Source organism: Rattus rattus, chromosome 10, assembly GCF_011064425.1.
Source record: "Rattus rattus isolate New Zealand chromosome 10, Rrattus_CSIRO_v1, whole genome shotgun sequence".
In the NCBI taxonomy this organism is placed as follows: Eukaryota; Metazoa; Chordata; class Mammalia; order Rodentia; family Muridae; genus Rattus; species Rattus rattus.
The window spans coordinates 94,713,031-94,726,375 of record NC_046163.1 but is presented as its reverse complement, the minus strand read 5'-3'; the positions used below and the strand labels follow the sequence as shown (position 1 = coordinate 94,726,375).

At 36.5% G+C, this 13,345-nt stretch overlaps 1 protein-coding gene across 1 annotated transcript in view; it reads right to left on the bottom strand.

Moving 5' to 3' along the window:
• Nucleotides 1-13,345, bottom strand: part of Pros1 (protein S) — a 53,894-nt gene that overhangs the window by 16,699 nt on the left and 23,850 nt on the right. The window contains exons 8-10 of the mRNA XM_032915355.1: nucleotides 11,675-11,796; nucleotides 9,345-9,460; nucleotides 6,236-6,425 (exon numbers count right to left, since the gene is read on the bottom strand). Coding sequence (XP_032771246.1) covers nucleotides 6,236-6,425; nucleotides 9,345-9,460; nucleotides 11,675-11,796 — 428 coding nt within the window. The remainder of the gene's footprint in view (nucleotides 1-6,235; nucleotides 6,426-9,344; nucleotides 9,461-11,674; nucleotides 11,797-13,345) is intronic.

Here is a 13,345-nt window from a genome sequence, read left to right as displayed (position 1 = left end):
ATCTTTTTTCCATTGGATGGTTTTGGCCATAGGTGACCATAAGTCTGTGGGTTCATTTCTGGGTCTTCAATTCTATTTCACTGGTCTATCTGTCTGTCTCTGTACCAATACCACACAGTTTTTATCACTATTGCTCTGTAATACTGCTTCAGTTCAGAGATAGTGATTCCCCCAGATGTCCTTTTATTGTTGAGGATAGTTTTAGCTATCCTGGGTTTTTTGTTATTCCAGATGAATTTGCAAATTGTTCTGTCTAACTCTCTGAAGAATTGCATCGGTTTTTTGATGGGAATTGCATTGAATCTGTAGATCGCTTTTGGTAAAATGTCCATTTTTACTATGTTAATCCTGCTAATCCATGAGCATGGGAGATCTTTCCATCTTCTGAGGTCTTCTTCAATTTCTTTCTTCAGAGTCTTGAAGTTCTTATCATACAGATCTTTTACTTCCTTGGTTAAAGTCACGCCGAGGTATTTTATATTATTTGGGACTATTATGAAGGGTGTCGTTTCCCTAATTTCTTTCTCGGCTTGTTTCTCTTTTGTGTAGAGGAATGCTACTGATTTATTTGAGTTAATTTTATACCCAGCCACTTTGCTGAAGTTGTTTAGCAGCTTTAGTACTTCTCTGGTGGAACTTTTGGGATCACTTAACTATACTATCATATCATCTGCAAATAGTGATATTTTGACTTCTTCTTTTCCAATCTGGATAACTTTGATCTCCTTTTGTTGTCTGATTGCTCTGGCTAGAACTTCAAGAACTATATTGAATAAGTAGGGAGAGAGTGAGCAGCCTTGTCTAGTCCCTGATTTTAGTGGGATTGCTTCAAGTTTCTCTCCATTTAGTTTAACGTTAGCTACTGGTTTGCTGTATATGGCTTTTTTTACTATGTTTAGGTATGGGCCTTGAATTCCTATTCTTTCCAGGACTTTTATCATGAAGGGGTGTTGAATTTTGTCAAATGCTTTCTCAGCATCTAATGAAATGATCATGTGGTTTTGTTCTTTCAGTTTGTTTATATAATGGATCACGTTGATGGTTTTCCTGTATATTAAACCATCCCTGCATGCCTGGGATGAAGCCTACTTGATCATGGTGGATGATCGTTTTGATGTGCTCTTAGATTCGGTTTGCCAGAATTTTATTGAGTATTTTTGCATCAATATTCATAAGGGAAATTGGTCTGAAGTTCTCTTTCTTTGTTTGGTCTTTGTGTGGTTTAGATATAAGAGTAATTGTGGCTTCATAGAAGGAATTCAGTAGCACTCCATCTGTTTCTATTTTGTGGAACAGTTTGGATAGTATTAGTATGAGGTTTGGTATGAAGGTCTGATAGAATTCTGCACTGAACCCATCTGGACCTGGGCTCTTTTTGGTTGGAAGACTTTTAATGACTGCTTCTATTTTGTTAGGAGTTATGGGGTTGTTTAAATGGTTTATCTGTTTCTGATTTAACTCGGTACCTGGTATCTGTCTTGGAAATTGTCCATTTCCCACAGATTTTCAAGTTTTGTTGAATATAGGCTTTTGTAGTAGGATCTGATGATTTTTTTTAATTTTCTCTGATTCTGTAGTTATGTCTCCCTTTTCATTTCTGATTTTGCTAATTTGGAGACACTCTCTCTGTCCTCTCGTTAGTCTGGCTAAGGGTTTATCTATCTTGTTGATTTTCTCAAAGAACCAACTTTTGGTTCTGTTGATTCTTTCTATGGTCCTTTTTGTTTCTACTTGGTTGATTTCAGCTCTGAGTTTGATTATTTCCTGCCTTCTACTCCTCCTGGGTGTATTTGCTTCTTTTTGTTCTAGAACTTTTAGGTGTGCTGTCAAACTGCTGATACATGCTCTCTCCTGTTTCTTTCTGTAGACACTCAGAGCTATGAGTTTTCCTCTTAGCACAGCTTTCATTGTGTCCCATCAGTTTGGGTGTGTTGTACCTTCATTTTCATTAAATTCTAAGAAGTCCTTCATTTCTTTCTTTATTTCATCCTTGAGCAGGTTATCATTTAGTAGAGCATTGTTCACCTTCCATGTATATGTGGGCCTTCTTCCCTTATTGTTATTGAAGACCAGGTTTAGCCCGTGGTGGTCTGATAGGAAGCATGGGATTATTTCTATCTTTCTGTATCTGTTCAGGCCTGTTTTATGACCAATTATATGGTCAATGTTGGAGAAAGTACCATGAGGTGGTGAGAAGAAGGTATATCCTTTTTTTAGGATAGAATGTTCTATTAATATCTGTTAAGTCCATTTGGTTCACAATTTCTCTTAGTCTGTCTATGTCTCTATTTAATTTCTGTTTCTGTGATCTGTCTATTGATGAGAGTGGGGTGTTGAAATCTCCTACTATTATTGTGTGAGATGCAATGTGTGCTTTGAGCTTTAGTAAGGTATCTTTTATGTATGTAGGTGCCCTTGTATTTGGAGCATAGATATTTAGGATTGAGAGTTCATCTTGGTGGATTTTTCCTTTGATGAATATGAAGTGTCATTCCTTATCTTTTTTGGTGACTTTCAGTTGAAAATCTATTTTATTCGATATTAAAATGGCTACTCTAGCTTGCTTCTTCAGACCATTTGCTTGGAAAGTTGTTTTCCAGCCTTTAACTCTGAGGTAGTGTCTGTCTTTGTCTCTGAGGTGTGTTTCCTGTAGGCAGCAGAATGCAGGATCCTCATTGCATATCCAGTTTGTTAATTTATGTCTTTTATTGGGGAGTTGAGACCATTGATGTTGATAGATATTAAGGAATAGTGATTATTGCTTCCTGTTATATTCATATTTGGATGTGAGATTATGTTTGTGTGCTTTTCTTCTCTTTTTTAAAAACACCATCTTAAGGTGTTAGATCTTGATCTCAAATTAAAAGCACATCTTATTAAAAAATAACTAACATTCTTAATTATAATCCCATATGCAATATAGTAAACAATTTCCAAAAGAAACATGAACCTATTTACCTGAGGAAAATTTTAAGCAACTGCTGTATTGTACATACGGAATCAATAAAGTAATAAGTTTATAATACAAATCATAAGAAATCAATGTCCAGGATTCTGAATAGCTTATACAAATTGTATTTTTTTCAAAATAGAAAACTTCCTGAAAATCAAATGCTTGTTTCCATTCATTTTCCTAGCCCTTTGGGTTTCTCTCTAGTCTTCTCCTATATGTGGGGCTTAGAGGGACATCTGGAAAGTCTCAGAGACCTGGGATGTGACAGGCTCCCAGAACTTAGTGGGGATGACCTTAGCCAAATGTCCAACAGTGAGTGGAGATATGGAACCTGAGGAGAACACTTCTAGTAGATAGACAGGCCCCCAGTGCAGTGTTAAGGACACCAACCCACCTTCTAAATTTTTGACCCAGAATTGCTCCTGTCTAAAATACGTGCAAGGACAAAAGTGAAGCAGAGAATGAAGGAATGGCTGAACAGTGACAGGCCCAACTTGGGATCCATTCCATGGGCAGGCACCCATCCCCGACATTATTACTGTTGCTGTATCTATTTTGTGCTTGCAGTCAGGATTGCTGTCTTCTGAGGGGCTCTACCAGCAGCTGACTGAGACAGATGCAACTACTTACAGCCAACCATTGGACTGAAGTCAGAGAGCCCTATGGGAGAGTTAGAGGAAGGATCGAAGGAGCTGAAGGGGATGGCAACCCATAGGAAAGGTCAACTGTGTCAACTAACCTGGACCCCTAGGAGCTCCCAGAGATGTGTGACAGCTACAGGACTCAAGTGGCTAGCAATTAATTGTCAAGAAATCAATATAAGCCAAAGAGAATGAGAACAGTTTTATATCTTACTGTGTCTACACGCTATGCTTTTCTTTCTGTTCTTGATTAGTAAGCCTTTGCATCCCAAGTGCGGCAGTTAAAAGCAACTTTTGGTTTTTGAGGTGTGTAAACCACTTCAATATTTTCAAGATGTAATTTTTGCATTTCTGTGTTTTTAAAAATATGTTGGGTTATAATTCAAGACATATGCTTCTTATTCCTGTACCTGTACATGTGACCCATGTGAGTAGAAATCTGCATGCATAAGCTGGGCTCACTTGTAACTTTAGGTGTACACTGCATATAACACATTCCTGAAATGATTTTAAAACACGAACAGAACATTAAATGAAGACTTACAATAAAAAATTGTCCCCAGAATGTATCCACTGTCCCCCACCCCACGAAGAGCACTCCCAACCAAAGCTAGTCTTCTTTGCTTTGGGGAGTCGCAATGCTCTCCCAACCTCCACCCTCCTCTTCACTGAGTAGCTTCCAAAAAGCCATCAGATTTTGATCAGAATCATTCTTTACCATGTAAATCACACTCTGTCTCTTTTCAGAACTATTGAGAGACTTCCCACTTAGCATAAAATCCAAGTCTTCACTATGGTCCCCAGAGACCTTTATCCAGAAGGTCTATATTGTAGACCTCAGTTCTGACTTGGTGGTTTTTAAACTCTTCTTCCTTTCCATTCCAATGCATCTTCACCCATCTTCATGCTGTTTGTCAAACACCTCAAAATCTTCATCCCTCTTGGGACTGGGAAATTGCGGTTTACATTGCACAGAATCATTTTATAATCTCATCCATATTTTTCATGGCTTGCTGTCTCAAGTCTCTTCCCAGATGTAACGTTATCAGATTCTTCTCTCTGATTTCACAAGCTCACTGACTATGTGTCACACCATTACCTTGCTGTGCTTTCCTCTTCACAGCATCCATAAGCACTGGACATAATTTATATATAATTTGCCACTCAGTATTACAATGTAAGCTTCATGTGAACAATAACTGCTTCACACATCATTGTAGGCTTACCGGGTAGAATAAGGATTAGCAAATATAAGGCTCAATAAATGTCCACTGAATAAGTTACGATACTAGTATTGGGATCATACAAAATAGGTGACAAAATCACTTATAAAGCAACATTATTTCATTAACTTTTAGCCATGATAGTTTGTTTAATCACTACACAGCCTACATAGTTCTTATGAATCATAGAACAATTCTGCATCATGTGTTTTAATTTTAATCTAATTTTAAAATATATTTTGAAAATCAGAAGTAATTTAAAATTAACAAAGCAAATGCTATGGAATAGATGTTCAGTTTATAAATTAATATTTTTCAGTTAAAGTGACACACAAGAATGGAGGCCTGAGCTTGTTTCCCTAACACTCACTGCTGGTTAATATGATGAACATCAATAATTCCAGTGCTGGGAAGGCAGAGACAGACAGATGCCTGAAATTTGATTTGGCAATTAGTCTTGGCAAATCAGTGAGCTCCAAGTGAGAGATCCCCAGCTCAAAAAATAAAGTACAAAGCAAGAGGAAGACACCAGACTTCAGACTAAGCACATGTGCACAGGTAGGCTAATACTCATCCACACGTATACACACACAAACATAGGTTCACACAAGCAGACACACACACACTCACATATTATGTAAATTTTAAATAGGGTGATTTAAATTAAAGCATAAACATATCACTAAATACTAGTCTAACAATGATCACAGGTACTGAATATAAAACATGAAACTGAAGCTACTTCCCACCATCTATTTCCTTACCTCCAAGAGCTCCCCATTAAGGTGGAGACCTTGAAAGAATGGCAGAATGCTGAAAGAAGCTGTGGCTCTCCCACACTTCTCCCCACTGTCAAAAAGGGGTGATATTTTCTTTAATAAAAATCCCATTTTTAGTTAAACTGGTTAAAAAGATTAACTTAATTATTGATAGAAGAGAAATTGATACTATTATATGAAAATGTTAACATGCTTTGGCTATTAAATCTAAGTATATGCTATTTGTTCAACACTGGTTATTTATCTGTACACATATACTTAAAATTGAATTAATCTCTTGGTGCTGCTACTATATGCATCTCTCTAATTAAAAAAAAAATTCTCATGACAACTAAGGGTGGTTTTATTTGATCAGTCTTTAAATTAACTATACCTGCAGAACTGGTTCCTGACCTACAGGGGAAAGCCAATAATTCATCCAAAAATCAACTACTAAAAAGAATAAAGATTTAAAGACATGAAACTGAGCACTTCAAATATACAACATGGAACACTTCCTCAAATCCATACCAAGATTAACTGAGTATAGAATGCAAGTCATAACATAGCAAGTGCGTTTGCTCCCACTTACCAATCAGATTATAATTTTACAAAAAGTGCATCAAAATAAAGAGATTAATTCTGAAATCCCAAACTTACCATATTCCATATACCATTGTTAATAACATTGCCTCCAGTTGTGATTTGGGTTGAAAACTCATTCTTAAACTGAACTTCAATCTTCCCTTCACGAAGTGCAATCAGGAGCCAATTTGAGTGATCGAGAGATTCTGCATACAGTATGATGCCCTCTGAATCATATGTCCGAAAATCAAATTCAGCTGAAAACCTAAACAAAGAGAAGGTTCAAAGGCTCCCCCAACACACACACACACACACACACACACACACACACCTTGTACTCACAAACAGGACTATACTAAAGGAGGGGGAAAATGCCCTGAGATTTAAAAAGATTTTTTTAAAAAGAAATTTCAAGGATCATCATTAAATTGTTCACAGGTTGTTTCTGGTTCCATCTTTTTTATTCTTGTACTCTTTTTCTCAATGAATCAATGCTATTTTTTTCATTCATGATATGTCATTTGAGAGCATGTTTCAGGTACTAATTTAATGTAAGTATACAAGAATATTTATACACTCTACATGTAAGAGTAAGGGATGTATGTGTGTATGTATATATGAGCTTGTGCATGTGAATGTGTGCACTGCATCCATGAGTAACTAGTGAAAGATGTTACAATGACATTCTTGGTTTATCTGGCAAAAATCATATGATTCCTATGACGTTACATAGTTCAGAGAAGGATCACGCACAGGCTCCACAGGATAGCTTTTAGATGATTAAAAATATAAGTAAACTTTCCTGTAATCATTAAAAAGGAGCACCTACCTTACCTCAGCCGCAAGGGTTGACCAAAAACGATGTGACCAGACAGAACCACTGAAGGTGCCCTGAACAGTTTATATAACACACCAAGCTCATGAGAGACATAATCAAAGTGCTCTCTGTGCCTTTGTTCCTTCTAAGTATGCTACTGTGTCTTGCAAGGTTTCCAGAGACTAAAAAGGCCATGAGTTCATGAGGAAGAAGAGGGTAGGAACATATTGTGGTGTCAAAAGGCAGCTAGAAGAACTAAGCCACCATGAGGAAAATGGCTGCCAGAAAAGTCTGGGCCCCTCCTTTCAGGTGCGTAAAAAATTTCACAGAAAAGACAGGACGGAACTGAAGGAGGGGAGGTGGGGAAATAAAAGGAGAAAAGAAGGAAGAGAAAGAGAAAAGCTGTCTAAAGCTTTCCCCATGTCGTAATAGCATAAATCACTGAGGGAGGATGTACAAGAGCTAAGCTCAACAAATACAGCCTAGCTAGTTGTTGGGGGACAGTGTACTTTAATAAAACTTGATATTATCAAGACTTCTGGGCATGTGTCCAGTACAGCTATTACCAGGAAGGACAATCTTAAGGATTCTGTGTGTTGGCTGCTTGCCTCCCCTTAGAATGTGTGCATGAGAATCAGCATGAAGATCCTCAAGGCACTAGTTAAATAAAGATGTTTTTAAAACAAAGACAAATGGGAAAAGGGAAAAATAGTTGTATAGTTAGTTTATCATGTAAGCTAAGGAAAAGAATTTGAGTTAAAGACTTAGGACTTCTCATTGTTCATAATAAGCCAACAAAAAAATAATCCTATATAGATATTCCATCTCATGTATCAATAGTCACAAAGGCAAGATTTGTAATGAGGACAGACTGTCCTCAAAGGAAACAAAAGAAAAGAAGGCAGAACAAATATCCCCATAGTTTGAATTTCCAAGAAAATATCTGAAGGAGATAGAATGTGAACTGTGTTGGATGCTAGCACTGTAACAGGATTACACTGGCCTGCTTATATGTTTTAAAAAAAGAACTATTTCCTTTGGCATAAAACCTTAAGTCCTTCCACACAATTGTCTAAGCATTTGGCTGATGTTAAAAATGAACTATCTTGCCAAAAATTAAATCTGTGTTTAGTCATGATCTTCCAGAAGTTGATCCTATTATGGAGATAATTTCCTTTTCTTTGAAAAATAAAGCTAAATGGTATTTCAAAGAGTCATGCTCTGCATATGTTCTTGCTGGAATACATCATTGCATCCTAACTCATTACATTGGGGATCCATTCATTCTGTTTCAAAAGTACTGCAAAGTTAAAAAAAAAAAGACAGAATTTGTCAACATTTGTCAGGGCAAAAGGAAGCAGTTGGTTATGGAAAACAGAGTTGAAGAGATTTGCTTCAAGCAAACCACTTTATAAATTTTCATCAACTTGTGCCTTTAATATGTAACGTAAAAAAGATACTACACTTCTGAAAGTGCAAAATAAATAAATCAGTGAAGAAACTAAGAATACTGGAAAAATGTTTTGCTAATTCTGATCCAATGTTAGATATCAACTCAAAAATGAGTTGTCATAAATAATGTCAAAGAAAAAAAACATATATTTTAACAGTTTTCTCCCTTATTGTCCTTTTTCTTATAGCAAAGTAGAATTTCCTATAATCTTGATCACTAAAAATAATATTTTGTGAAATATTTGTGGTGAAACCAGATATTTAAGAACATGAAATATCCAAAAAAACATATCACTTAAGTGAACCTTAGAATAAATTTTAATGCTTGTTCATGTAAGACAAGAAAATTCTAATTTATTGCTTATAGTTTGGACATGTATACATTGAGAAGTTAACCTGTATATATATTTGACAAGTTAGAATCATGACTGAGAAGCACACATAAAACGCTCTCCCTAACATCAATCTAACTACAAGAACAAAAGTTGAGGCATTTGAATTGCCAAACTAAGTAACTATTTCTTTAGTCCATTATTCAAGCCACCTTGTTAATCGTTCTTATTACATTGAATGTAGTGATACTCCGTCAATACAATGATTTTTTTCACTTATAATGTATAAAAAAAGAATGAACATTTCACAGGAGGGTTAGATCACCCTTCCCAGCTTCTTAGTAAATATGTAACCACTGGGAAATGGGACCTGATGGGGTAAAGTAAGTTTGCACTGGCAAAGTCAGCCTGGGCAGATTTGAAAGGCTTTAGTGTGAAATCTGTATATGTAAGATCATCTAAGTGGTAATATACCCAAGTTAACACATTGATAACAAATCTACAGCTGTCTGTCTTCTGCTTTCCCTTTATACTCAACTATTAAACCTGTACAACTTCTTACCCACCGACTTTGATTCCTCACCTGGTGATATCTGGCAATCGAAATTTTAGATATAAGACAACTCCTGCGAACTGTTCTGCCAAATATAATAATTCATAATTTTTGTCAAGGTCCAAGGAAAGGCACACTGGAATACCCTAGAGAAAGTGAAAGGTGTGGATTAACATGTGCTGTCTGTCTTCTCTCTTTAGTATTCACAATAGTCTCTGAAATTCTCACACGATAGAATGTCTTTGCAAACAGCAATGATTGCCTTCCAGTTCCTTAAATAATTTTTCTCCCCATAAAACTCATGAACTAAGCCTCCAGAATACACGTGTGTGGCTTTAGATCATCTAGCATTTCTTGCACACACCTCAGTGCTAAACACAAACTTTTTCATCAAGTTCCAGCAAGTATATCATCAATAAACTGGACAATGCCTTGCATTAATTATATCTACAAATTATTCATTTGGCTATTTAAAAAACTATTTATTGTGAGGGAAAATGTGCTATCTAGATACTCAAGAGAATACTGATAACTCAGGAGGGAGTCTAACTAAGTTACCATCTCAGTCTCTAAGACATTTGCATAAAAATGACGAAGTCATGTGTTTTGTTTTGTTTTTTTTTTATCGAGTATTTGTTTCTTAAAGTTCAATAGGAACATTAACGTAGAAAGTTACTGAGAGATGAGAGTTTGGATTCAATGAAGGGCTTTTACAACTAATTCTGCAGTTATTAAATAGAGGCCTCCCTGGGGGATTTCCTACCCAGTCCAATGTGAATAGTGGTATTTTCTACAGGACATATGGAAATAATAAGGAATTAATCTACAGAATAAGAAATCCTACCTCATGGCCTTTCGAGTAGCCCCAGAATTACTATTTACATCCATAATTCTCCTGATCTTTCTCAATACTTCTTCACATTGGGCAGCATGATTTTTTCTGAGGTTATACTGACTCATGATCATCATGTGTGTGTGTGTTAGTGTGTGTCTGTGTGTATGTGTGCCATGCGCTCATGTGTGTACATACATACAGTTATAGTTAATCATAGTTATACTCAGTGAAATCATTATTTAGGTATTTTAAACAATCTGTTTCATAATCATATATAATTTCACCTTTATATGTTTTAAATTGCAAGAATAGAAAGAATCACTAGCATATGTGCCTTATTATTTCTAAAAGAAATAAAAAGGAGGGAGATGGGGGGTCAGATGTTGTCTTGTTTATTCAATAAGGGAAAAATTAAAACCTTCCTGCCAATTGATCTCTTGGGTTAATTATGCATTAAATGTGAGTGTTTAAAAGTGTGTTTGAGACACTCTGGTGAACACAATCGGTCTCTTAATTGTGATACATTTATTTTCACTAAATCTTGGACAATTTTGTTTCCACCAGGAAGTATGTGAACACTTATGAGCACAATCAAGCAATGGGGACACTGGCCAGAATGTGAAACAGAAGGACACCATAAAATATTCTCACTAATTTCTATGTCATATCCTTTTAGTGGAACTAGAGGACATCAGAGATGAACGCCTTCTTTATAATCAGCTCCTTGGAAAACCAGAGTCCATCTGCCAGACATTAATTACTGGCCAGAGAAATGAGAGCGGAGCCCAATCAGGAAGGCTGGGAGGAGAGACATGCCACAGACATGCAGAGAGGTCATTACTTGATAACTATCTAAAGTGCAAGTGTTAAGACTCCAGGATCCTACCACTTCATAACAGATAACTATCTGGCTTTCTGACAGAGAACAAAGGCATACCATTGCCCTCTCAAGGGAGAGTCAGCCAGATAGGCCTGCCAACCATGTGGGCAGGAAAATGGCACTAGGGAAAGCTGTCTGTTCTAGAGATTTTACGTCTTTAAAAAGATACAGAAGAAGAAGAAAAGGAAGAGAAGGAAGACTAAACTACATACATAAGGACACAACATTCTATCTAGCAATTGTCTACTCTCACCTTGTGAGAATGTTCTTCATTCTGATCCATCAGATCTGCAATGTTTTCTCTGGCTACTTACCACTCTTACCCTCTGTGAATATGTTTCCCTATTCAATAATGAACTCGCCTATCTTCCACATTGTGTTCTATATTTCAACTTTTCAATGATGATCATTAGGCCAAGGACCAGGGATCCTTGTAACACCTGGATCTCTCATTTCCGAAAACAGGGAAGAAGTTTGGGATTGTTTTTTTCTCACTTCTCTGTGTAGCCTTGACTGTCCTGGAACTCACTCTGTAGACAAGGCTAACCTAAGAGATTCTCCTGCCTCTGCCTGCCAGGTGCTAGGATTAAAAGTCTGCACCACCATCCCCAGCTCCGTAAGAAGTTTGGGATTTAGAAGGTTTACCTCACAACTCCTCTGATCTTGGGCAAGTTTGAATCCTTTCTTCCCATCACAGTAACAAGAGTAGCCTCCGGGGTAATTGACACACAGTTGAGCACAGGTGTTTTCAGAGCATTCATCGACATCTAAGATGAAAAGAGAAGAACCCTTCATAGCTTCTAAATGTTTGGCCCAATAGACACAGATCCAGTTCCTTAGAAAACAGAATGGCCATGACAGCATATGTAAACATTTGACCTAGAAGTTTCAGGGAACTGCAAATGCCATTTTTATGTATATATTCAAAACAATTTTTATCATTTTCATTCTCAATAAATAATAGTGTAGTAATTACGTTAATTTTCCGATTTGCAACTTAAACAAACATTGTTCAGGGCCCCCACTGATATTTGTGATTATAAGAATTTCATTAAAATCATCTCCCAATTCTTTGTTTTGAAAATAAAGAATAACTGTAAAAGAGAAGAAAACAGGAAGCTAAAAGTGAAGACATGGGAGGAGAGAGAATGAAGGGAAGGAAAGCTGACCTTAATGGACTAAAAGTTAAATCAGGGGATAAAGTGACAATAACAAAACATCAAGCTCTTTCTAATAGTATAGTAAGACGACAATTAATACTGGTCATATTGTTTTTTATTCAAAAGAGATAAGGAATGGCTTATTTTCTAATCAAATAGGAGTAATACTGTCCAAGGACACAGACTGATGTGAGCATAAATCTCAGGCTCCAACACAGAGCCCTTTAATGGATTTTTTAATAGTAAGAGAACAAAGAAATTTACAAGTCAAGGTACTTGTTAAATACACTAGTGAAAACATTAAAAACCTAAAGTGGATAGACATCAAATGTTACCTTTTGTTTGTCAAAGCTAAGGTTTTGTTAAGTTTATGAATTCCCAAGAGAGTCTATCTGTTAGTCATGGGATATTGAGTCTAACCAGAGGTGGCTATTAGAGAACTCGCCTGAGATAAATTATAATTAGGCTCTAGACCTGCGACAATTAGAACTCTTCCCAGTCATTGCTGTTTTAACCGATCTATCACCTTTTATAGTTTCTGCTTCTTTCTAATAACTCAGATCCTCAGGACTGTCTACCACACATATCTAGACCAAGTTCTCTACCCATTCATTTGCTATCTGGTCATTTGCCATTGATCTCTGACTTTCAGGTTCAGTGTCCTTCTATATAATGGATCAATGCATTGGCCGCATGAGCTCATTTCCTCTTCCCTGGTGATGATGCCCACCTTTTCCACATTCTCTTCTCTTCATCACCGAGATGCTTTGACAAAACCAACTCTACCTCTCTCACAAATCCTTTATCTTCCAACAAATTAAATACCTTTGGTTTACGTTTTAGAGTAACTATATTTCACTCTCTTGATTCAGATTGGAGATCATATCACGTATTAGTACTTGTTGATTTAATCATACGTCCACACCAGTTGGTATTTCTAAGTGAAGAGAGTGCAAATTTGACTCATCACTTTTTTTTCCATAGTAGAGTATGACCATAAAAAATGAATATTTGTCGTGGTTGTGTTGGGTAATATTGAGAGCTTGTGACCGTAAATTTAATGGCATATATTAATGTTCGTTGTGTTTCTCAAACTTCCCTGTGCTATTACCTTCCATAATTTGAAATATTTTAACTAATCTGTCCCCAACTCTCC